This window comes from Budorcas taxicolor, chromosome 14, assembly GCF_023091745.1.
Source record: "Budorcas taxicolor isolate Tak-1 chromosome 14, Takin1.1, whole genome shotgun sequence".
In the NCBI taxonomy this organism is placed as follows: Eukaryota; Metazoa; Chordata; class Mammalia; order Artiodactyla; family Bovidae; genus Budorcas; species Budorcas taxicolor.
The window spans coordinates 39552225-39576636 of NC_068923.1; the positions used below are offsets into that span (position 1 = coordinate 39552225).

Consider the following 24412-nt stretch of genomic DNA (forward strand, 5'->3'; position numbering starts at 1 on the left):
AAATGAAAATTTAAATACTCCACCATTTTACATAGAATAGTAATGATTTGTGTATCCTTCTAGAAATTTTCTGTGCATCTTTAAACATGTCTGTGTGTGTGTGTGTGTGTGTGTGTGTGTCCATCCGTCCCAGTCCCACCAATATGATTATATAAATTGTGCTGTTCTTCACCTTTTTTTTGCTTAAGGGTAAATCTTGGGTGTCTTAACATATCACGAATGAATCTATCTCATTCTTTTTAAAAACCTGCATAGCTGAATCATTATTACCTCAGTCAGTCCTCAGTTTTCTTAGTCCTGGTCTGTGCTAGCAGACAGCAGAAACCTGCTGTGGTCAACTTAAGCAGAGCAGCATTTTATTGGAAAGATAGGATGCTCCATAGAATTGATAGGAAGGCAGTATAATCAAGCTTGAAAATGGCACAACCAGGGAAGGCAAGACACAGCCAGACTCCTGCTGTCAATACAACCTGCTGAAGCAGATGCTGGTGCATGCCAGTCGTCCGGCACCTCCTCTGTAGCCACTGTAGATTCTTTCTTTCTGGTTCCTGATATTGACGCATTCTTTCAAGATTCCAAATTCTGAACAGGTGCATCTGATTGGCTCAGCCGAGGTCAAATGTGACCACAACGGAAGGTCATAAATCATCTTCCATTAAGAATAGGAATTTAGAAAGGATATTAGTATTTAATTGTGAATTTAAGTATTCACATATCAATACTTAAATTCAACAGGCTAGCCTCAACATTGTCTGTGTCTACTGATACCAAGTCTGCAGGGATTTAAGGAGCTTGATTTAGTTACTGTTATCATGTACTTCTTATTAACCTAGCACTGCAAGAAATGGATCGTTCTGCTTACAGTCTTTGATTTTGATACTCATTTACATCATAACATACTACTTAGACATGTGCAGTAAACTTACTGTATGGTGATTATATTGTACGTTTACATCCAGACACCTTCTTCCTTTCATAGCATCATGAGAAAGTATCCTCTTCAAGCTGCTTCACTGAAATTTATTTGTGAGATCTTTACTTTATGAAACAGTCAGGAAAATGGTCAGGTTAAAATACGTTGACACACCTGATCTATTACTTTTTTAAAACCTTCCTTTGTTAAATTTCTGCTCTGTCAGAGTCTTTAAGCTTATAGAATATTTCCTTTCTTTATCTTACTATTGATGCTAATACATGGTGAGGGAGATAGCTTCTTTTTAGTTACAGGAGGTATTGTTTGCAAGTAGTAATATGTATCAGAGAAGAACAAACTCAGGAGGTTGGTTGGTACAGTGGAAAAATATGACTTATATTGTAAATTTTAAAACCTTATTTTGAGTTTCAGTTTTGCTTCTTACTGTGCTTTAACTTGAGGCATGTCATTTAAGCCTCTGTTCCTTCATCTTTAAAATAAGGTTATCAGGAATTCCCTGGCAGGCCATGATTAGGACTCAGCACTTTCACTGCCATGGCCTGGTTTCAATCCCTTGTTGGGGAACTAAGATCCCACAAGCTGTGTGGTGTGGCAAAAAAAAAAAAAAAAGAGAGGGATTATCATTCCTGCTTTACTGATGTCATAGGCTTACTGTTATGGTCAAATAAGATTGTGTGTGAAGAGAGAGCTTGTTTTCACCTTGAAAATCTCAAAAGTCATGCATATATTTTACATAAGACAAGAGTGTGTTAGCTTGAACTCAATTATAGAAGTCCATCGCTGCAGTAAAAACTGCTTGTTCATATTGAAGTGGGTCCTTTGGGAATTAGGCAGATATCAGGTAGTCTCACTATTCTAAGCTCAGTGATCGCCAGAGATTCTAAGTGGAAACCAGGGTAACCCTGTTTTGAACTTAACCTGTACCGAGGTACAGCAGCATATCTTCACTATTTTTTGTTACTTATCTGTTATACCAAGCAGGTAATGGTGTCATATTAGTTGTAGCTGGAAAACTAAAGAGGATTGGACACTGAGACCAGTATTTTGGTCGACTATAGCTAGGCCCGTGATTCTCAGACTTCAGGGCACATCAGGATCACCTGAAGAGCTTGGTGAAACACTGATTTAAGGACTCCACCCCAGAGTTTCTGACTCATTAAGTTTGGGGTGGAGCTGATAATTTGCATTCTAAAAGTTTCCAGGTACTGCTGATGTTGCTGTTCTGGAGAAGCGCACTTTAGGGAATCAGCGCTTTAGTGAAGGCATGTAATTCATCATCTAGGCTGATCCCTAATTCATCAGGACACCGGGGGTAACTAAGCCTGTCCCTGGCAAACAAGGATACAGTGTCATCCTCATTTTACCTGTTTGAAAAATCTTTACAAAGAGGGTTATGCAATAGAATTGTCACCTAGTAGATGACTCATGGTACCCAAGGTTGGCTGGCTGGGTGGGTGGTGGTTTGGCTGGCTGGTTGGTTGGTTGGCTGGCTGGTTGGTTGGGTGGGTGGTTGGTTGGGTGGTTGGTTTATGTTAAATTCCCAACTGTGATGATTTAGTCTTGTTTTTTCCTTGATCCCTGTCCTTGTAAATATTCATTAAAAGAGAACAGAAGTGTTCTAGATTCTTCAGCTGATTTGTTTGCTGTGAATCCTAGCATAAATGTTGTGGATGGGTTCTTTCCCTGGGTGTGTGATTGGATGAGATGCTGGAGAATAATTTCCAAATTTGTGTCTTATCAGCACAATAAGAGGTACATCTTACATTGCAGCCCAGGGTTTAAATATGTGTGTAAGTGCATATATGTGTGTGTGTGTGCAATAGCTTGCATATAGCACTTGTCCTATCTTTATTGAGTCCCTGCAGTCTAGTATTTGCTATTTTGTTCTAGTTCATTTTTTAAATGCTAGTTGTAATCCAGTAAATTGATTTCACTGGTTACAACCTACTGTTTAGAGAACATTGCACAGAGGGCCCCTTTGCTTCCGGCATACTGTGACTTTCTAAGATTCTGAGAGGTATACTTCAGTTTCCTTCATTCTGATTCTTCTCACTCTAAGCCATTTTCCACCATTAAAACAAACTAGTTCGAGAAAATCCCAAGAGTGGGAGGAGAAAAAGGAAAGCGATGCTATTTTTAACCACATTTCTGCTATGTTACTTGCTATTAAATTTAATATTCTGTCATTTATTCTCTATGTAAATTAGCTAGTGCTCCATTTTATTTTTTAAGTTTTAAAAAGTTATAAATTGCACCTATCTTGTTTTCATGAAAATATTGCACAAGCTGGGTCTTTCTTAAGAATATCTAAACTCAGCTTATATTAAAAAACCCTCAGCTTCACCAAATTAAATTTTCTTCTGGTGAAGGATGTATTAATCATACTAATTCTAAGAGTCCGTAGGAGTTGGAAATTACAAACAGAATTTTGAACAGGGGAAGTCTGATATAAAGAACCACTGACTTTAATGTCGGGTTAGAGTAATGGGGAAGTGGACTAAGAGAATTCTAAAGAATACAGAACACAGGTGGAGGGCCCAGCCACTGTCCCTAAGACAGAGGCAGAGTGTGGGAGGAAGGAACACTCCTTGGAGACCTCAGGTTTTCAGAGGAAAATTACACTTAAATCAGGGGCAGATAGTGTCAGAGACACAGTTCTTAATGTCACGTGGTCATGATTTCATTCTCCAACATCATTTTTCTACCTGAAAAAGCCACTGTTGGGAATAAAAATTTTTTTGAGAAATTGACTTCTTAGAATGTAGACTTGTTTGTCATTATATAGAAAATGCAAGTATGTCACTGTTTGATCCTTTCAGCGCGCATTCAGGACATAAATTCTGCATTCACTGAGCATCTATTAATTCTAAGCCAGGCCACAGAGCAGAGTGGTTTTCTAAATGCAGAATGTTACTGCTCCTAAGGGAGGCAGGTAGATGTGTGAATTGATAATAGAAGTATGATACAAGAGGTGCTTAATGAAGTGTGTAGAGAGCACTATGGCCGCAGCGTGCAATGAAGTGTTAGTCTGAATTTGTGCCAGGAAAGGGAAGGAAGCATAGATGTGTTTGTTACCTTTATTCTTTACGTGCCATTTCTTTTATTCCTTGCAGTAGCTTTCTGAGTAAAGTAAATGTATGATTACTGTGATATGATAAGCAAACAAGGCCTTGAGACCTGAAACAACTTTTTCTACCGTTGTCACATGTGGGATCCAAATATAGTCCAGTGTTTCTCTCTTAAATTGGTGGTGTACATTGAAATACAGGAGGCTGCAATGGTAAAAGTTTACCAAATGTAAAGCACATTTCTGAGAAGAATTTCAAAAGTGAATTAGATGTGTTCCTGTCCTTAGGGGTTGCAGGTCTGGCAGTGCTGGTAGAGTCCATCAGAGCTCTGGAGATGGAGATGGCTTGGCCATTTCATAGAAGGGTCCAGAGTGTCTTCCTCCCTGCCCTCTTAGCCTTCACTGAGAGGTTTCTCAAATAAATGCTCTGTCTTTCCTGTTGCCTCTTCCCTTATTTTAATATTTCTGGTGTTTGAGTCTCTTTATTTTTTACTGACCACAGTAGGAATCATTGGAGATGGAGTCAACAAGACTGAGAGACCAAGGAGTCCAAGGAGGGGGAGGAAGGAAAAATTGCTCCTCACGAGTGCATTTTTATAGGGTTTCTTGCGCTACTTAAGCATTTCAAGAAACTTGTCTCAGAGCTCAAAACAACAAAAACCTATTCCCTCACAGTTCTGGAGGCCAGCAGTCCAAAATCTAGGGGTGGGCAGGGCTGTGCTCCCTCTGAAGGCACCAAGGAAAATCCTTGTTGCTCTTCCAGCTTCTGGTGGCTCCAGGGGCTCCTGGGTTTGTGGCAGCACAAGTCCAGTCTCCTCCTTTGTCTTCAGACAACCTTCTCCCCTGCGTATCCACTTATCACTGGAATTAGGCCCAACCTGAATGCAGGCTGATCACATCTCAGAATCCTTAATTATACCTGAACAGATCTTTTTCCAAGTTAGGTCACATTCAGAAGTTCCAGGAGTTGGGACTTAGACATGTCTCTTTAACCCACTCCAGTCAGCATCAGATCAGTATCTAATAGCAGTAAATGAAAGGATTGCTGTCTCAGGTGTGAGGGGGATGATGTGTGGGAAACCAGCAGCATGAAAACAACTCTGAAGTCATTTTATTTAAAAGATAATTATAGATTGTGAATATTTTCTTCAGTTGTAGAAACTAGATAATTAAAAATGTGAACTCAAGGTCAGATCAGTTTGGTTGGAGATTTTCTTCTCAACTGTATTCATCTTGAAGAATCCTCTACTGTTTTCATTAAAAATTTTGAATATGAAAAACTCAAAATTTTGGAATTTGAACCTTATGATATTCCTTTGAAGTAGAAATGCCATGTTTTTCTTTTTCCCATTTTACAAATGTGGAAGTGGAGCTTAGTTTCTATAATGAATTTTGTCTGAGGTTACAAGTTATGAAATAATGCAGGTGAACCCTGGTGTCACAACTATAAAGCTTATGTTCTTTTTAATGTATCTTGCTAAGTTTATTAATTTTCTGTTTAAAAGAGCAGACCTCATTGTTTTGTCATGTTTCACGGGTTTCTTGGTTTGGAATGTTAACATGAAGAATAAAATTTTCTCTTTGCAAAATAAGCCACAAATATTTACACCAGATTGCCACCTCTCTGCATAGTCTGTGTTTGAGGTCTGTCAGTTCTTTGGTATGACTTTAAAACATAGAGTTCTTCAATGCATTACTTTTAGTCATGAAGACAGGTCATTCATTTGTAGAACATCTGGTTCATTCTGCTTTTGGGGACCCAACATCGTAGATGACAGTGTGTAGCTATGATTTCAGGATAAAAGTTGATGAAACTTTAGATCTTTGCTTCCCCCACATATTTTGAACTGTCTTATGATTTTTAAAATGGAGCAATCATCAATTTTTTTAAATTATCTTGAAATTGGTAGAAGTTGGTTTAGGACTAGAAAAATAAACTTCAGTAGAATACCTAGCACTTTTACCAATCCTCCTTGTGGAGAAGGCTCCATTGCCTAAAAACATCGCTGGTGGTTTATTAATTAGATTCTTGGGTCTAACCAAAGACTGAATCAGAATCTCTGGGGGGAGGCTTTAGGAATCTACAATTTTTATGAGTGTTACTTATAATTGTTTGGCATTGATGTAATCAGGTAGTCAGTTCTCACCACAACACTGAGGCCTGCTGAGGACAGTGTATTGGACCCTGAGTAAAGGAAGAAGGTCAGAGAAGGCAATGGCAACCCACTCCAGTACTCTTGCCTGGAAAATTCCATGGACGGAGGAGCCTGGTAGGCTGCAGTCCATGAAGTCGTTAAGAGTCAGACACGACTGAGCGACTTCACTTTCTTTTTTCACTTTCATGCATTGGAGAAGGTAATGGCAACCCACTCCAGCACTCTTGCCTGGAGAATCCCAGGGATGGCAGAGCCTGGTGGGCTGCCGTCTGTGGGTTCGTGCAGAGTCGGACACAACTGAAGCGACTTAGCAGCAGCAAAGGAAGAAGGTAAGGTGACTTCACAGTAGAAACTCTAACAGCTGTTAAGTGCAGCAGTTTCTATTACAGAGTGGTTGAGTAGCTAAAGCAGTTTTTAGAAAGAAGAACAAATCTGGAGGCACCATGCTCCCTGAGTTTAAGCTATATTAGAAAGCTGTTGTACTCAAAACAGTATGGTATTAGTATTGGCACAGACATAGATCGATGGTACAGAATAAAGAACCCAGAGGTAAACCCATTCATATGTGGTCAATTAATTTGACAAAGGAGCCCAGAATATACAGTGGGGAAAGGACAGTCTTCATTAAATGATGTTGGGAAGACTGGACAGCCATATACAAAAGAATGAAACTTAGATCATATGAAACTGAGGGTGGACTTATATCTTACCAAATGCCTTCACAGCAGCACCCAGTAATTGGAAGGCCTAGTCAAGCTGATGCATCAGAAAGATCATCACAGTGTTTTCATTTTTATTAAAGTATATTGTGCTTATAGAAAAAGGCACATGTCCTAAATATATAGCTCAGAGAAGGTTTGTAAACTGGACACAGGTAACTCTTACTGTACAGGAGCCGTCTTAAATTTATTTCATCTGATTCTTGCAACAGTGCACCAAAGAAAGTATAGGAATTTCCCCAGTTTTATAGATAGAATTTTGAAGCTCAGAAGGTCAATTTCCTTGCCCCACGTTACAGCTGGTAAGTGACAGAGCTAGGATTCTTACCAGGATTTTGAGGCATAAAGGAAATACTATGGAAAGCCAAGGAACAAATCCCCATACTAGTTCTGCATGGGAATTGATAGCATCTTTGGAACAGGAATGCTTTAGTGAAGAAAGCATTGGAATCTCTAAGCATGAGTTTAGAGTTGCCAAGGAGTGACAAGTTCCTTGGTAAGAGATGCCAGAGGAAGAATGTAGTGTCATTTCAGAGGACAGAAGGTGATGTGTTGTGCTTAACCACAGGCTGTAGACCATGGTGTGATAATATGATCTGTTGGGATAACAATTTCTCAAAGAACATCATTTACTGTTTTGGAGGGCTTAAATTTTATGTATGTGCATTTTAGCAAAAATTTTCAGAGGTTTATACAAATAGATTTGAGGCAAAGGTTGAAGGCGGAAAGTTAGTTAAGTCGCTCAGTCGTGTCCAGCTCTTTGCGACCCCGTGGACTGTAGCCCACCAGGGTCCTCCATCCATGGGATTCTCTAGGCAAGAATACTGGAGGGGGTTGCCATTTCCTTCTCCAGGGGATCTTCCTGACCCAGGGATTGAACCCAGGTCTCCCGCATTAGAGGCAGACGCTTTACCCTCTGAGCCACCAGGGAAGCCAAGACCATGTCTTATTGAGAGCCAGAAATGGAGCACTGAGGATTAAGAGGGGAAAGCATGGAATTTAAGGTATTTCTGAAGAAACTGATGAGATTGGTGAGCCATTAGCTGTAGGAAGAAAAGGAATTAAGAGATTTTCTTGTTGATGTGATCCATTGGGAACCAACTCCAGAGATAAAGAAATACTGAAGGTGACTCTTGAGTTGTTGGAAGAATGGTAGGCAGGAACATGAAACAGAATGGATTAGGTTTTACAAGTTTGCATTCCCAACCTGAAAGAGTTAAAGTGGACATGTTCAGAAGGCAGTTGGATATAATGAGAATGAAATTAATTAAGATGGTGGCTAGAGAGATGTGTTTGGCAGTCACTAATTTATAGATGTATGTTGGGGCTATAGGCCTGGGTTAGTTCTGTCAGCTGAAGAGAAAAGATAACCAAAGATGAAATGGTGGTGAAACCTCCAGTATTTAAGAAAAGGAGCAGTTGTCACAGAATTAAGGGACCAAGGAGATGATTACAGCCTGAAAAAGCCAGAAGTGGTAATTTTTAAGGAGATTGTAGGTAGATAAATATTACAGAAATATTTTATGGCACAAATAGATCATGTTTCTGGGTCAAATAAATTGAGGACTGAGAAAAAGCCTAGCTAATTCAATTTGGCAATTTGGAAAAGTGTTCGTGATTGTGAGCCAGAACCCCCAAGTATTTTATCCAGAATTAAAATAGTAGAAGTCAACATATATTGAATAAGACCAGCTATCTGGAAACTTAACTGGTCCTGACAAATGATCAGTAGGTGGGTGACTAAGGAGGCCTGGGAAACACCATAGTGGCCCTTGGATATATTCTCTGCTTTGAAAGATACTTTGATTCCCTGAAGAAAGGATGTGGTGTCTTGAAAGTGAGGTCAGTACTTGGCCAGAGTAAGTGGTATTGCTATTAGCAGAGCAATCCATACTCTGTTGTGAGATGATAAGAGGGTTTCAGGTTCTTGTATCACTAGAGTTATTACCAGACTGTGAGATGATTCTTGAGGTCCCTCAGTAATAAAATCTGTGATTTCTAATTATAATTTTTTTCTCTACCATATGGGGAAATTTTGAATGCTAAAAATAGAAATGAAGAAAAAAGAAGAATCTTAAGTGCATATTGCTAAATGAAAGAAGCCAGTCTGGAAAAGCTACATACCGTATGATTCCAGCTATGTGACAGAGAGAGGCGGGACTACGGAGCAGGAAGAAGATGAGTGGTGAGGGGGCAGGACTGAGAGAGCAGTGGGGATGTTTAGGGCAGTGAAAGTTCTGTGTGACACTGTAACTGGATACATGATAATTTGTCAAAATCCATAGGATGGAGAACACCGAGAATGAACCCAGATGTGAAGTGCGGACTTTGAGTGATGGTATGTCAAGGCAGGTTCATCAGTTGGGACAGGTGTTACAGCTCTGGTGCAGGAGGCTGGTAGTGAAGGGGGCTGTGCTCCCGTGGGGAGGGAGGCTATGGGATCTTGCTGTACTTCCCGCTTAGTTTCGCTATGAACCTAAAACTGCTCCCAAAAATAAAGTCTCTTTTTAAAAGCAGAACGGAAGATTCATATCTCAGTTGCTCACCTATTTTGTATTTTAACACTTAATAATTTTCCTTTCTCTCCTAGACCTGCAAGGCTGTTGAAGGGGCATTAGAAATCTAATGGGTTTGTGCCTTTTGTGATGTAAAAGAGAAATTGTGAATACAAGAGAAAAAAAGTCAAATGTTTTGAAATTCCATCTTATTTTCAGTTAACTAGAATCTTAAAACATTCAAAAAACTTGGAGCAAATAAAATACTTCCTAAAACACAGCCATATGGGGGGCTTCTCTGGTGGTCCAGCGGTTAAGAATCCATGCTTCCACCGCAAGGGGAACTGAGATCTCATATGCTGCCCCTTAAGGCCAAAACATTTTTTAAAAGAAAAGTTTAAAAAAAAAGCACTATATATATATATATATACACACACACACACAGAGAACTTACATAACTTACACACACACAGAATTTATCTTTGATTTGTTATTGTTCATTTTGACACTTCAGCAAAATTATTGAGTGATTTCTCTCTGCCTTAAGACAGGTAGCAAGTGACAAGGTATTCATTGTCCTTCTCTCATTGAGTGAATAACCTAGAAGACATTGAACCGTTCAGTTTGTGTCACTTAAGAAAGACCTTCTTCAGCCCTTCAGTCTAAATGAAGTCTTTTCTGTTACTCTTCTTCATAGTACTTTATTTTCTTCTTTCAGATGGCAGTTATTATAATTATTTTAAGTTCCAGTTCATACAGATTATTTGGGCATTTGTTCTGCTCAGTTTCTCTCCCTCTGCTGGGCTGTAAGGAAGCAAGCAAATCAGTTTTCCATGTGCATAGTTAGCATTCACCAGAGACTTTTTGAATAAGTGAATGGATGAATGAATGGTGACTGCCTTTGTGTTTCATAAGTGCACGATGCTACCAAGTAAGCAGATTTGGTCTCCTGTAAGGTTATGGGCCTGAAAATGAGTAGGAAGTGGTATGAATATTCAGTTCTTCTCAGAGGGCAAGTAGGATATATATAGAAATTTTGCCTTTAATTTGAATATTGGGAAGTTATTCAAGACTTCAATGATAAAAGTAAAGGAATACCATTCAGATTAAAGTCGATTCCAAAATGAATCAGTGCTTCCCTAGTGGCTCAGCTGGTAAAGAATCTATCCACCTGTAATGCGGGAGACCTGGGTTGGGAAGATCCCCTGGAGAAGGGAAAGGCCACTCACTCCAGTATTCTGGCCTGGAGAATTCCATGGAATGTGTAGTCTGTGGGGTTGCAAAGAGTTGGACCCGACTGAGCGACTTTCACTTTCAAAGTGAATCAGCCAGAAGGTAGAACAAGCAGCTTTTCCCACTAAAGCAGATCCCAGACACTTGCTTCTTGTTTCTTTGTTTTCTGAGACCAAGGTAAAATAAACTGTAAAAAGAGGAAAGTGCTGTTTTTTAAATGTTTTCACTACTACAGAAAAAGCAAGAGTGCAGGAACACTTCCCTGCATGAATCCTGGGGTAGAGGCTGCTTGGTTGTCTTCCGGGAGTTCCTGCCACTCCCATCTTTCAGGTTGAAATGCTGAATGAACAGGAAGGATGCAAAGGCTGTTTTGGGTTGGTCACCACCTTCCGCCCAGATCAGTGGTAGAGCACTGAGAAAGCGTGGCACGTTGCTCTCAGAGCACTGGGAACCCTGAATGTCTCTCTTCCAAGTGCTTTTATGAAGTATTTCTTAATTTCTGTGAATTTTTCTCTTACTTATTTATTTTTTCTACTTTTCAGGTGTTGGTAAATCATGCTTATTGCTACAGTTTACAGACAAGAGGTTCCAGCCAGTGCATGACCTTACTATTGGTAAGTGTTGTAAAGAGATGAGACGCATTCACAAATTTGGGATAGTGGACATGGAATATGCTGGAGAGCTCATTGCATTAGTAAGGAGTCAGAAATCAGTGAAACTAGATCTGTTGCTGTACCAGAGTTTAGTCTCCATCACTGGGTTTAAAATAACTGTATCTACAGTAAAAATAATATTACACAACTCTGTAAGAGTGGTTGGAATGCAGCAGACGATCATACTTGATCTTGATTGTATTTAACGATGGAACAGAAGATTGGGAGACAGTGTATCTCAAGACGGCTGGGTAACAGCAGAGACTGTGGACCGGTTTGTTGGAGTTTGGATCAGGGCTCTGCCACTAGCTGGACCCACCCCTTCCCCACTCCATGCCTCAGTTTCTTTGTAAAATGAGAAAAGTAGTAGGACCATCTCACAAAATCGTTGTGAACAGTAAGTGAGTTAATAAATGTGATGCATTGAAGCAGTGCCTAGCAGTGTGGTAAGTGCTCCAGGCCTGCCTATAATTATTAATCCAGAAAAACTACCATCAAGCATTTTTTGGTTTCCTCAATTGTGAAGAATAAATGAGAGTTCCTGGTAAGAGATGGTCAACAAATTTTAGCTGTTATTACTGTTAGCTCTACTGGTTGTTTTTAGTGATATTATTCATTAATATGCAAAAGTATAAAATTAAGTGAAAAACAAAAAACTTGAAGTAAGTGTGCTCTTTCACGGTTCTTAATCTGTTTTAAAAAATTATACCCCGAAAGCTAAAGAATCCAGATTTCTTCTTCTATGGCTGCAATAGAGATTAGTCAGCCATGTATAAATAAGGTAATTGGAAATCTAGTTAAAGTTTGCAGCTGATAGCTTAGTGTGTGTTTTCAGCCAGTGTCTGCTTGTTTTCTATAGGTATCATTAACTCACTATTCATAATAAGTTGATTCTCATGTCCTGTGTATTTTTAAAGTACCAAGTCGAAGATACAGTTTATAAATCAGACTATTTGATCAGTTGATGGTATTCACTCAAGCCTAATGTACTTTGTGCATATATTAAACATCTTTCCTTACTGGCTACTTATAGTAAGAACATGCAGATTCCATTTTCATCTTGGTAGTTTTAATTATATCTGCTAATGATGGGTAAGACAGGTGTTGCTTTTTCATGCTGGTTCTCATGATGCGTTTTAACTTGGGTGAGCTCCTTTTTTGTAGGATCTGTTCTTTAATAGGTCTGCACCTTGAGGCCACCTCTTAGGCATGACTAGGTCCTGAGACAGCTAGCCAGCTGTTTTTTTTATAGGGTGCTGTCAAAAGTGTCTTCCTTTTCATTGAAGCACACCCTGTAGGGAGGATAGGCCTGAGCCTCGCTGCTGTCAGAGGATAGGCTCTGCTGTGAAGAGAGATAGGGAAGTAGGTCGGAAGGAGTTCTCAGCAAACCATAACTCATGTGACTGCACTGGCCGGCTTCCCTCTGGGCTCGCTGATGGGAGGCCCTGGGAATTCAGAGGAGAAAAGCAAAAAAAAGCCGAGGGTCTTCTCCCCTCTCTGCCAGGGTTTACTGTGTGTCCTCCATGGCTTCAGTACAAGCCCCTGCCTGTCAGAGTCACTGGCTCTCTGGTTCCTGGGCTCAGGAAATCCTGGTTTCTCTTTCTGCCCCCCCCCCCCCCCCCCCCCCCGGCTTGGGGACAGCAGCAACTTCTGGCTGTTACTGATCTCTGGGTTGCATTACCTTCTGCTCCTTGGGTTTCTCAGCCCTTCCTTCAATGTAACCAATTCCGTACTTTAAATCCCCTCTGTTTTAAATGCATAAGTATGGTTTCTATTTTTCTGGTTGGACGCCAACTACTATATTCATGACACCCATCACGAGAATTTCTTTTTCTGACACAGAAATCATTTAGAAGGGCCTTAGTACATACTTTTTCGAGGAGTGTAGAATGATTGCTAAAGTAGGCATGAGGCAGTGTCTTGATCCTGCTGCATACTTGCCTTTTGCTTGATGAATAGAGGAAGGTGACAAGGTTAAGGTTGGGTCATGATGAAGAATTATTAACTGATAGCAAAGAGGAAATAAAAGGCAAGGGAAGACTATATAAAATGTTCCTTACCCTTTGACTGCTATCTCAGTGAGAATTGTGCCGGAATCAAAGAGCCGTCTACAATAGCTTCCTGGGCACAATTTCACTGAGGATCCAGACTCCAGCCTTGCCATCCAGAGGATAGCTTAGGGTCTGTTTCTCTAGACCAGCAGTATCAGCATTGTGTGGGAGTTGTTACAGAATCTACTGGCTCCCATTCTGCAGCTCAACAGGGTCTCCAGGTGATTCACATGAACATTAAAGGCTGAGAATCACTGGATCAGTGGCTTTTGTGAGTATGTGTGTGGATTCCCCAGGTGGAAATAGGCTTCATATTGTTGACCCTGTGCACACGCCCACACACATCCTGGCCCCTCGCTTCCTTTACTTGGCGCTTCTTCTGAGATCCTGCTTCCACTGAGCTCCTCATCTGCACAGTCCTGCCCAGGACCTTTCTGTCACCAGAGTCTGGAACTACTCTGGATTGGATTCATGCAACTGGCTATCTGACCACCCCTGCCATCCTTTCAGCTCACACACCTGGTTCCTAACACTAAAAGTTTATTTTCCCCATCAGATGTAGAATCCATTGATTCTGCCATCTCTGGACTGTCACCTCTCTTGCTTTCTTACTTCTCCCCTTACCCAGCTTTAATTCTAAGCCTTATAGTTACATCATTATAATTACCCCTGTGTACACCCTCAGCTGCCTTGTCCTCCCTCTTAGTTATAGCCCACTCATTCCCACTATGTTTATTTTACTTCTTTCTAGTGGACAGTTTGACAAATACTGATCCAGAAGCTAGGCCATTTACATGTTCATTACACCTTGCTTCCTCTCTCCCCCACTTTAAACCATCAGCTTCTAAGTGACTGCTGAAAGTGAAAGTATACTCTTGGGGAAAAGGTGGTATTGTTTCCCATATCAGGTGCCCCGCAAGAGATCAATTAAAAGTATGCTTCATTTATTTGGGGTTCAGTTTTCTGATAAAGTTATTTAGAATGTCATTGCCGAGAACTAGGAAGATAGCTTAAAAAACCTTCTGAGCATCCAGTTCAGATCTCACAAAGACCATTTTCCTGATCCTAGAACGTAAGGATACTTTCCTGACGGGTTGTGATTGTTATGCTGCTGTTGCTAAGTCGCGTCAGTCGTGTTCGACTCTGTGCAACCCCGTAGACGGCTGCCTACCAGGCTCCTCCGTCCCTGGGATTCTCCAGGCAAGAACACTGGAATGGGTTGCCATTGCCTTCTTGTGATTGTTATGAAAACACTGTAAAAATCCAAAGAAAGTTAAATTCCCCACGTAAACTTGCCTTTGGCCCTCCAGCAACCACTGTGAAGAATTTGGTATGTGTATCACCTTCTAGAGTTTTTAAATATATTATAAACACACATACAGAGCTGTTCTCATTTTTGCTTTTCCTCCCCGTATGTACTAAAGTACCTGTTCTTACCTTTGCCTTGACTGCAGCTTGTGAATGACGTTAATATTTGTGAATTGGAGGGAGAAAAGTCGCTATTTGACTTTTCAACTCTTTAGTTTTTAGTGCGGCTGAACTTTTAAAAATATGTTTAAGAAACACTTCTGTGTCTTTTCTTTGAATTATGTGGTTTTATCTTTGCCCTCTCTACTGCTAGTTTTCTTTAGTCAAATTCATTGATGCTTTTTGTTTTGACTTTCAAGCGTTACTAAGGAAGGGATCCCCTTTCGGATGTATGAGTTATATACATATTCTTTAAAATATTCTTCTCATACTATAAATTTATACTTCATCTGGTATATGGTCATGTAGGTTATTTTCTTTAATCCCTACATAACTTGTGGCCCCACATCATTAATTAAATAAGCCATTCTTTCTTTCTTATTTGATTTAGCCTTTGTTATGTGCTAAATCTCTGTATATATGTCAGCCTGTTTGGGGACTCTCTCTCTTTTTTTTTTTTTTCCTATTTCATGAGGCAGTATCATACTGGCATTTACAGTCACTTTCTAGTTACTTAATGTGTGATTGACGGTTTTCCTTTTCTAAAAATTTTCTAAATTTCTAAAAAATTTTCTGAATTTTCTTATTTTTGTATATTTGTTCTCCAGTTGAACTTTAGTCTGTTTGCCAAATGGCAAAAAATTTAGTGAGGCTTTTAAAATTTGGTAGGAAATATATTAAATTTATGGACTAGTTTGGAGACAGTTTATGTTTTTACTGTATTAAGATTAGCAGTTTATACACATAAGATGTTTTCTTTTATTCCAGCTTTTAAAATGCTTTTAAGTAAAGTTTTATATAAGGTCTTGTGCTTTGACATTATTTTTGTATTTTATGGATTTTGTTGCTACTGTAAACAGGTTTTTCCCACCATTATTATTGTTTAATTGTTTTGCATGTTCTAGGTAGACATTTTGGCCTTATCTGTGAGTCATAGTTTTTTCCTAGCTAATATCTATACCTTTTGTTTTTGCTAGTATCTATAGTTTTGTTTCTAGGAGTATCAGCCTTCTTTGCCACCAGTCTCTGTTTTGAACTTCTGCAGTTTCTAAGTTCCAGGAGTACATCCTTTTTTTTTCTCAAGACGGTCTAAGGAAGGCTCCTTATGGCTGTTAACTTGATACCAGCCCTGCTGTCTGCTTTGGCAGTGCCATCTGTGGGGAGGAGCCTCACCCTGCCTCCGCACCTCCACGTGCCCTGGCTCTGGCAGGGGGCCCTTTCTCACTGGGGCTGTCAGCAGCAGTCACCTCATGAGGTTGTGTCATCATTAGTTAGAAATCTTGGAGTATAGTATGAAATAATAATGGATCCATGCAAAATACTTACTGTGTGCCAGGCAGTAAGTATATGGTAACTAAGGCATGTGGTAACTTTATTTTAAATTGAAGTGTAACTAATTTACAATGTTAAGTTAGTTTCAAGTGTACAGCAAAGTGAATCAGTCATACATATATACATATATGTGTTCTTTTTCAGATTCTTTTCCATTATAGGTTGTTACAAGATCTTGAGTACTGTGCTATACAGTAGGTCTCTGTTGTTTACCTATTTTAATATAGTAGTGTGTATGTGTTTATCCCAGACTCCTAATTTATGTCTACCCCCCATCCCGTTTGATAACCATAAGTTTGTTTTCTGTGTCTGTAGTGCATTTGTATCATTTCTTAGATTCTACATATGTAATAACTGTTAATCTTGAAGAAATTTTTAGATGGGTATCGTTAATATGATTTACACATAAGAAAAACTAAAACAGAAGAGATATAGTAACTTGCTCAGGGTCACACAATTAGTTGGTATTGATTGTTAAATAATAAATGTTTACTATGCAAGGATGCAAGCACTTACTCTACAAGGATGATCACGATCCAGAGGTAATTTAGAAAGTGTGTATTTACGCTCAGAGTGTTTTGTCCTGGAAGGTTGGAAGTGAGTAACATCTGAAAAAATAAGCATCACTCCCTGACAGTGTCAGGTAAATGAGGCCTGGCCTTTGGCTCCACAGATAATTTCTCTGGCAGCCAGAATTGGCTGTTAATTGAAAATGTATCTGGGAAGAGAGGCTCAGGGGCGTAGGGGATGATGGTTTATCTCATTAAAACAAAAGAAAACTTTCTAAATAAGCTTCTTAAGCACGCACACACACACACACACACACACACACACACACACACATACAAATATATACTTAACTAAAAACGATTTAAAATTTTTTCAGTCCAGAGATGTGTAAGGTTTGGGGTTTTTGTTTGTTTCTAAAATTTCTAGGACACTTCAGCTTTCAGCATTTTCTTTTGCCATATAGAATACAAAGGTAAAGCCAGCACTGAATGAACCCAGTTATGAGAAGGTAAATTGGAAAGAGTTATGTTTTTGAAGCTAAACTTGAATTCTTTGTTTCTGTTTCACTTGATAGGAAAACAGAAATCATAGTTTTTCAGTGATCAGCTGTGCTTGTCAGTTTTTTCTTATCTCATTCCTGGATAATATAGTAGTAGCCTTTTAAAACTAGTTTCTTGGCTTCTTGTTTTTGTTCTGTGTCCTGATCCTATTAATAAGTGAAGTTAAAATGGCAATCTTTCTGTATTTTCCTGCTTTAGAAACAGTCTTGATTTTCATATAACATGGTTTTAAAATTAGGTGTGTTTTTAGAGGCAAAATCTTTGAAGACTTTTTAAGCATCAGTAGTCTCTGTATGTACTTTGAATAAAGGGCTAAATATGCCCAAACTCAACTGTGGGTTAAGTTAAGCAAAGGGATTATTAGAGTATCTAGATTATTAGCGATATTAAAGTGTCTGGAGTTCTATGTAGAATTCACAAGAGGTTGGAGACATGGACTTGGAAATGGGCAGGAGAGAAGCATCCTAAGAGGCTGGAAAGCAGAAACCATAACAGCCATCCTCCCGTCAAAGGACGGAATGGTTGCATCAGTTTGAGTACCTTCATCCCTCTGCTCAGGATGCTGGTCCTTGCTTGCCTTGCCTGCCCATCCATGGTGTCAGTCAAGGGTCTGTTTCTAATTTGCCATTGTTTTTCATCAAATTTGACGTTACGTATTGGATTTAAGAAATCTTGAATCCCACTGAGCAGTGCAGATGTTTTTGGATAGTGGTTAAAAGCCTTCCCATGGCAGTGGGAGGAAAACCGAGATTTCTCTGTGGCTACAATAGATTCATGAAAAGGCTTCCATTTTCTCAACTGTCTTGCTGATCTGTAGAATTTTGTACTTTAGGACATTCCTTTTAAATAGTGGGCATTTCAAAGAGCATCTGTACTGTCCTTAGCCGCTAGTTTCTTTCCTCAGTCACTCATTTTCGTGTCACTGAGTAAGCTGGTGGATTGTTGTTTTGGGTATCCCCCCACCCTGTGGCATAGACGGTATGTGACTATATGTATATAGATAGGTAGATGTGTAAACACTGTAGTGGTTTTATATGAGGTTAATTGTACAGTTTTGCATTTTTCTTTCTAGTATATCCTGACTCGTAGGCCTTTTCTCTGTGCTTTTCCTGTATTTCTGAGTCTGAGAAACATACCATTAGTTTCTTTGTATTGACTTTGCCCCTAGTATGGAAAAAATAATAAAATACAGAATAAAAACTCGATCAAGTTACATGTCCTGAAAGGGTAAATCACCTTTCTATCTCACCTTCCTGATCACAGTTGGGGGAATTATAGGAGATGCTGAAATGAAATTCTGGCACTGGGCAGTGTGCCCTTCCCCGGGCAACTAAAAGCTGTTTTTCTGCCAGGATGACATCTGGTTTCTGGGGACCATGTGTGTCTCCCCGTCACCCTGACTCTGATCTAAATACTGAAAGAACACACTCCAAGCAGTAATGATTTGGTGTAATGTAAGTGATAGACTTCTTGCAGAGTCTCCTTCACAGCTGTTTGCTCTTCTGAAATTATCCCCTCTTTTTCTCCTCCTCCTATTTTGATGATTGAATGAGTATTTTCAAAAGATGGTAAATTCAAGGAAAAAAAGCCAGAGTAGTAAGCTGATAAGTGTAAAGTTTGTATTCCCTTCACCTGCAATCCTGTCTCCTGTAATTTGCCAAAAATCATAATCATAAGTTGAAAAAAATATGCAGAAAATTCATTTCAGCATTAACTACTTAGTGAAGATTTGAAAACAACCAAAATTTGTAGCAATAGAGTACCAACTTAATAAAATGCATGTATATCTAAAGATACATAACACACAGGACTATTATGTGGCCATTAAAAATAATGGTATAGTTTTATATAATTTTTTTTATTGAAAAAGTACTTTGTGGTATGGGATAATGTTTATGACATAGTGACTGAAAAGCAAATTGCAGGACAGCATTTATGTATTCCCATTTATATAAAACTATGCTTCTATGTGTATTTATTCATGCTGAGATGTCTGAAAATATGTTTAAACAGTTGTCATCTCTAGTGAATGAACTTGCAGATTTCTTTCCTAGTTGATAACCCATGATGGAACTAAGACTATGAGGTTGAAATTCATCTGTCCATTTTAGTGATTGTTAAACCACATTAATAGTTTTTAAGAAATTGGTTCTTGAATCTCATTTCTAGTTATTTTTAATATTATTGAGCCTGCAAAACATGAAGGCCACAGTTGATGTCTACACAAGACTCAGATATCTTAGTGTTAAATTATATTCTTAGCCTATGTCTTATGAATACCTCTGCCTTAACTTATACATTTTCTAAGGATGGGAGTTGTATTTGTTAATCTGTGTATTATTGGGCATAGCATGTCCTAGAAATACCCTTTTTTAAAAAAATCCTTAAATATGAAATATATTTCCACTAATTTGCCTAACAAAACACTTTCTGTTCTATTCAGGTGTTGAGTTTGGTGCTCGAATGATAACTATTGATGGAAAACAGATAAAACTTCAGATATGGGATACGGTAAGTATAGCGAAAATACCTTGTATGACCTCAGTAAAGTCATTTTGTAAAAGTACATTGTTGTGTGTTTGTTCAGTTTTAATGTTATCTTATGACTGTTATGGTTTGTTAGACACCGACGTTCCTGCAACCGTGACATAAAATGTGGTAACAGAAAAGATTCATTTTTATCATGCAATATTTTCAACAGAGGTATGCTGGGTGTCAGGTATAGGGGAACATATTTGAGCAAATTCTCAGGCTATGGGATATAAATAGAAGTGCTCCAGAAACTATGTTTTTAAGAAAAACAAGCAGTATGTCTAAAGTATACATGTGAATTAAAATATATGAATGTCCGTACCATAGAGTCGCTTGATCTGATAGTTTATTAGTTTATTCTAAAAGTATGATTTAGTCCTGAGCACTTGCCGCTACTTTGCTCCCAGTCCTGTCGTTTACATTCATCGAATGCCAGTTCAGTATCCTGTCACTTAGTTTTTAATGGCAGTTTCTCATCTGAACCACGGAAAGTTATTTGCATGACTATTTTCTTTATTTTCCCATCTTCTGCATAAAAGAGAAGTACTTTATTGTATACATTTGATATGTAGAGACCTCAAAGAGCCTTTGCTTATGTGGCTTATAACTATCACTATCACTAGAGATTAAAGCTGAGAAACATATTAAACAGTTCATTATTAATTGATTATAGAATAACCCTGATTAAGCTCATTGTATATTAGGGTAAACAATGCAATTTTTATGGAATTTGACCATTTTCCCAAGACAAAAAGCTATTTTCCAGTGTGAAGAGTGTCATTTTGTTACATTTTGAAAATTGTCTTTACACTCTGCTTAGTAGAAGACAGCTGGATTCTTGTGTCGCCCTCTGCATCAAGTCTTTTGTGTGTTGTTTTCTTGAAGTCTATGAAGAGAATGGCCCCGCCCATCAGAACAAGACGCAGTTTCCCCCTCAGTCTCTCTCCTCAGGAAGCTTCCATAAGCCTCTTAACCTTCTCCATCAGAGGGCAGACAGACTGAAAACCACAGTCGCAGAAAACTAACCAATCTAATCACATGGACCACAGCCTTGTCTAACTCAGTGAAACTATGAGCCATGCCGTGTAGGGCCACCCAAGACAGATGGGTCATGGTAGAGAGGTTTGACAAAATGTGGTCCACTGGAGAAGGAAATGGAGGCCACTTCAGTATTCTTGCCTTGAGAACCCCATGAACAGTATGAAAAGGCAAAAAGATAAGACACTGAAATATGAACTCCCCAGGTCGGTAGGTGCCCAGTATGCTACTGGACGGCATCACCGACTCAGTGGACATGAGCTTGAATAAACTCCGGGAGTTGGTGAGGGTGGACAGGGAAACCTGGCATGCTGCAGTCCATGGAGTCGCAAAGAGTCGGGCACAGCTGAGCAACTGAACTGAACTGAACTGATGAAGAGAATACAACCTCACACAAATAGGTAGTTGGGGAATGGGGTCCTCATGGGCCCTTCAGGAGTCTCGGGGACTCCCAGGGGTCCAGGTATCCCACTGTAAGCACCACTACCTTAGGGCAATTAGGACTTCATTCTTCACTGAACCCTAGTTGAGAAAACCCAAAAGGTTTAAGACGACAAACGGCGTGTCTCTAAACTAGTAAATGAAATGGAAAATACAGGGAATTTTACTGCCGCATGCCCCTGGTTTTTCTTTTTCTTCCTAATCTTTTAGTCTTAGTGTCTCACCTGTCACCTTTAATAGCCGTTACTGAAGGAAGGTACCTTGAAGAATATTCAGTCTCACAGACTGGATTCTCAAGAATGCCGAGCGAATTTCTGAAGGCTGTCACGAGACCTAGGTTTCCTTATCTTTCCTGTGTACCACACAGTCATCCCAAAATGCGAAACCCTAAATCTCTGCCTTGCTCTGTTCCAGAATCATATATGGGACTCTCTTTTTATGCTTCCTTGTTTCCTCTTTCTGCAGTGCAGATTTATGCATACACCATTTCTTAGTGTTTCCCCCACCCCCAACTTGTAGCATCTCGTAACTTTCAGGATTTATGTTCTCTCAAGCAACGAGACTTCAAAACTGCGTAGAAAAAGAAAAGTAAAATATGTAAACTCCCTTCTTTCCTAGAGATTTTAATTAATGATCTCTAACCAAAAGGATGATGCTGTGAAAGTGCTGCACTCAATATGCCAGCAAATTTGGAGAACTCAGCAGTGGCCACAGGACTGGAAAAGGTCAGTTTTCATTCCAATCCCAAAGAAAGGCAATGCCAAAGAATGCTCAAACTACCACTCAATTGCACTCATCTCACGCTAGTAAAGTAATGCTCAAAATTCTCCAAGCCAGGCTTCAGCACTACGTGAACTGTGAAATTCCAGATGTTCAAGCTGGTTTTAGAAAAGGCAGAGGAATCAGAGATCAAATTGCCAACATCTGCTGGATCATGGAAAAAGCAAGAGAGTTCCAGAAAAACATCTATTTCTGCTTTATTGACTATGCCAAAGCCTTTGACTGTGTGGATCACAATAAACTGGAAAATTCTGAAAGAGATGGGAATACCAGACCACCTGACCTGCCTCTTGAGAAACCTATATGCAGGTCAGGAAGCAACAGTTAAAACTGGACATGGAACAACAGACTGGTTCCAAATAGGAAAAGGAGTACATCAAGGCTGTATATTGTCAGCCTGCTTATTGAACTTCTATGCAGAGTACATCATGAGAAACGCTGGGCTGGAAGAAGCACAAGCTGGAATCAAGATTGTTGGGAGAAATATCCATAACCTCAGATATGCAGATGACACCACCCTTATGGCAGAAAGTGAAGAGGAACTAAAAAGCCTCTTGATGAAAGTGAAAGATGAGAGTGAAAAAGTTGGCTTAAAGCTCAACATTCAGAAAACGAAGATCATGGCATCCGGTCCCTTGGTCCCTTCACTTCATGGGAAATAGATGGGGAAACAGTAGAAACAGTGTCAGACTTTTTTCGGGGGCTCCAAAATTACTGCAGATGGTGACTGCACCCATGAAATTAAAAGACGCTTACTCCTTGGAAGAAAAGTTATGACCAACCTAGATAGCGTATTGAAAAGCAGAGACATTACTTTGCCAACAAAGGTCCGTCTAGTCAAGGCTATGGTTTTTCCTGTGGTCATGTATGGATGTGAGAGTTGGAGTGTGAAGAAAGCTGAGCGCCGAAAAATTGATGCTCTTGAACTGGTGTTGGAGAAGACTCTTGAGGGTCCCTTGGACTGCAAGGAGACCCAGCCAGTCCATTCTGAAGGAGATCAGCCCTGGGATTTCTTTGGAGGGAATGATGCTGAAGCTGAAGCTCCAGTACTTTGGCCACCTCATGCGAAGAGTTGACTCATTGGAAAAGATTCTGATTCTGGGAGGGATTGGAGGCGGGAGGAGAAGGGGACGACAGAGGATGAGATGGCTGGATGGCATCACTGACTTGATGGATGTGAGTCTGAGTGAACTCCCTGGTATGCTGCGATTCATGGGGTCGCAAAAAGTCAGACATGACTGAGTGACTGAACTGAACTGAACTGAACCAAAAGGAAATTATTGTCTACTTCTGTATTGATAGTTTTTCTTCTTTTCCAGAAGTGATTGTTTTACAAAAACCAGTTTGCTTCCTTAGCTAATAAAACATTCTTGTGCAACCCAAATCCTTTACTGTAGTGTGAACTAAACTACTTATTATTCTTTAATATGTTTTTCATATATTGTGCTTCGCATGCATGCTTTGCTTGAAGTCACTCTACATTAATGTCTGCCTCCCACCTGTGGTCTCCTGTTTTTCTTACATGATAATGTTAAAAGCATCTGAAGTCAGCAGTTACATCCTCTTAAGTCTTTTTTCAAAGTAAATATTCTTAAATTTGTCAAAGCATTCAACACCTCTTCTTTCCTAGATCTTTGCAACCTTTATTTTTCTTCTCAGAATCTTCTTAAGTTTCTATATGAAATTCCCTTTAAAAACCTAGAATTAAATAGACCCGGTTGACTTTTTCTCCATCCTTGCTGTTGACACTGCTGCTGCTGCTGCTAAGTCATTTCAGTCGTGTTTGACTATGCGACCCCATAGACGGCAGCCCACCAGGCTCCCCCGTCCCTGGGATTCTCCAGGCGAGAACACCGGAGTGGGTTGCTGTTTCCTTCAATGCATGAAACTGAAGAGTGAAAGTGAAGTTGCTCAGTCGTGTCCGACTCTTAGCGACCCCATGGACTGCAGACCACCAGGCTCCTCTGTCCATGGAATTTTCCAAGCAAGAGTACTGGAGTGGGGTGCCATTGGCTGTTGACACTAAGACAGCCTAAAAATTACTGTTATTCTTGTTAATCTTGCCGTCATCCAAACCAGAAGTCTTACTCTTGCATGTAAACTTCAGAATCTTTTTCCTTGATAACAGCAGTCCTTGATCACAGGTCTAGATTTTTAAGTTGAGTAAAGTACCTGAGATTCCATGTTTGGGCCCTGGACAGCTCAGTTGGCTACTTAGAAATCCTTTTTTCTTTTTGGCTCTCAGCTGTGTTCCATGTAGCTGGAGTTGTTAGATAAATGACTAACAATGAAACTAAAAGGTATTACTGTAGTATTGATTCTCACAAATGTTAATTTTCTAACTTTATTGGCTGTTTGGGATCATTCAAGATGACACATTTGAGTGTCTGCTATAAATACACTTCACTATTCTGAACTGGGCTATCCGACAAGGAGATCTAAGG

General features: G+C 39.6%; 1 protein-coding gene across 1 annotated transcript in view; it reads left to right on the plus strand.

Annotated features, from left to right (window-relative positions):
• The window catches only part of RAB2A (RAB2A, member RAS oncogene family), a 65127-nt gene that overhangs the window by 13559 nt on the left and 27156 nt on the right, over positions 1-24412 (plus strand). Inside the window, exons 2-3 of the mRNA XM_052651467.1 lie at positions 11147-11218; positions 19621-19688. Of these exons, the coding sequence (XP_052507427.1) occupies positions 11147-11218; positions 19621-19688 (140 nt within the window). The remainder of the gene's footprint in view (positions 1-11146; positions 11219-19620; positions 19689-24412) is intronic.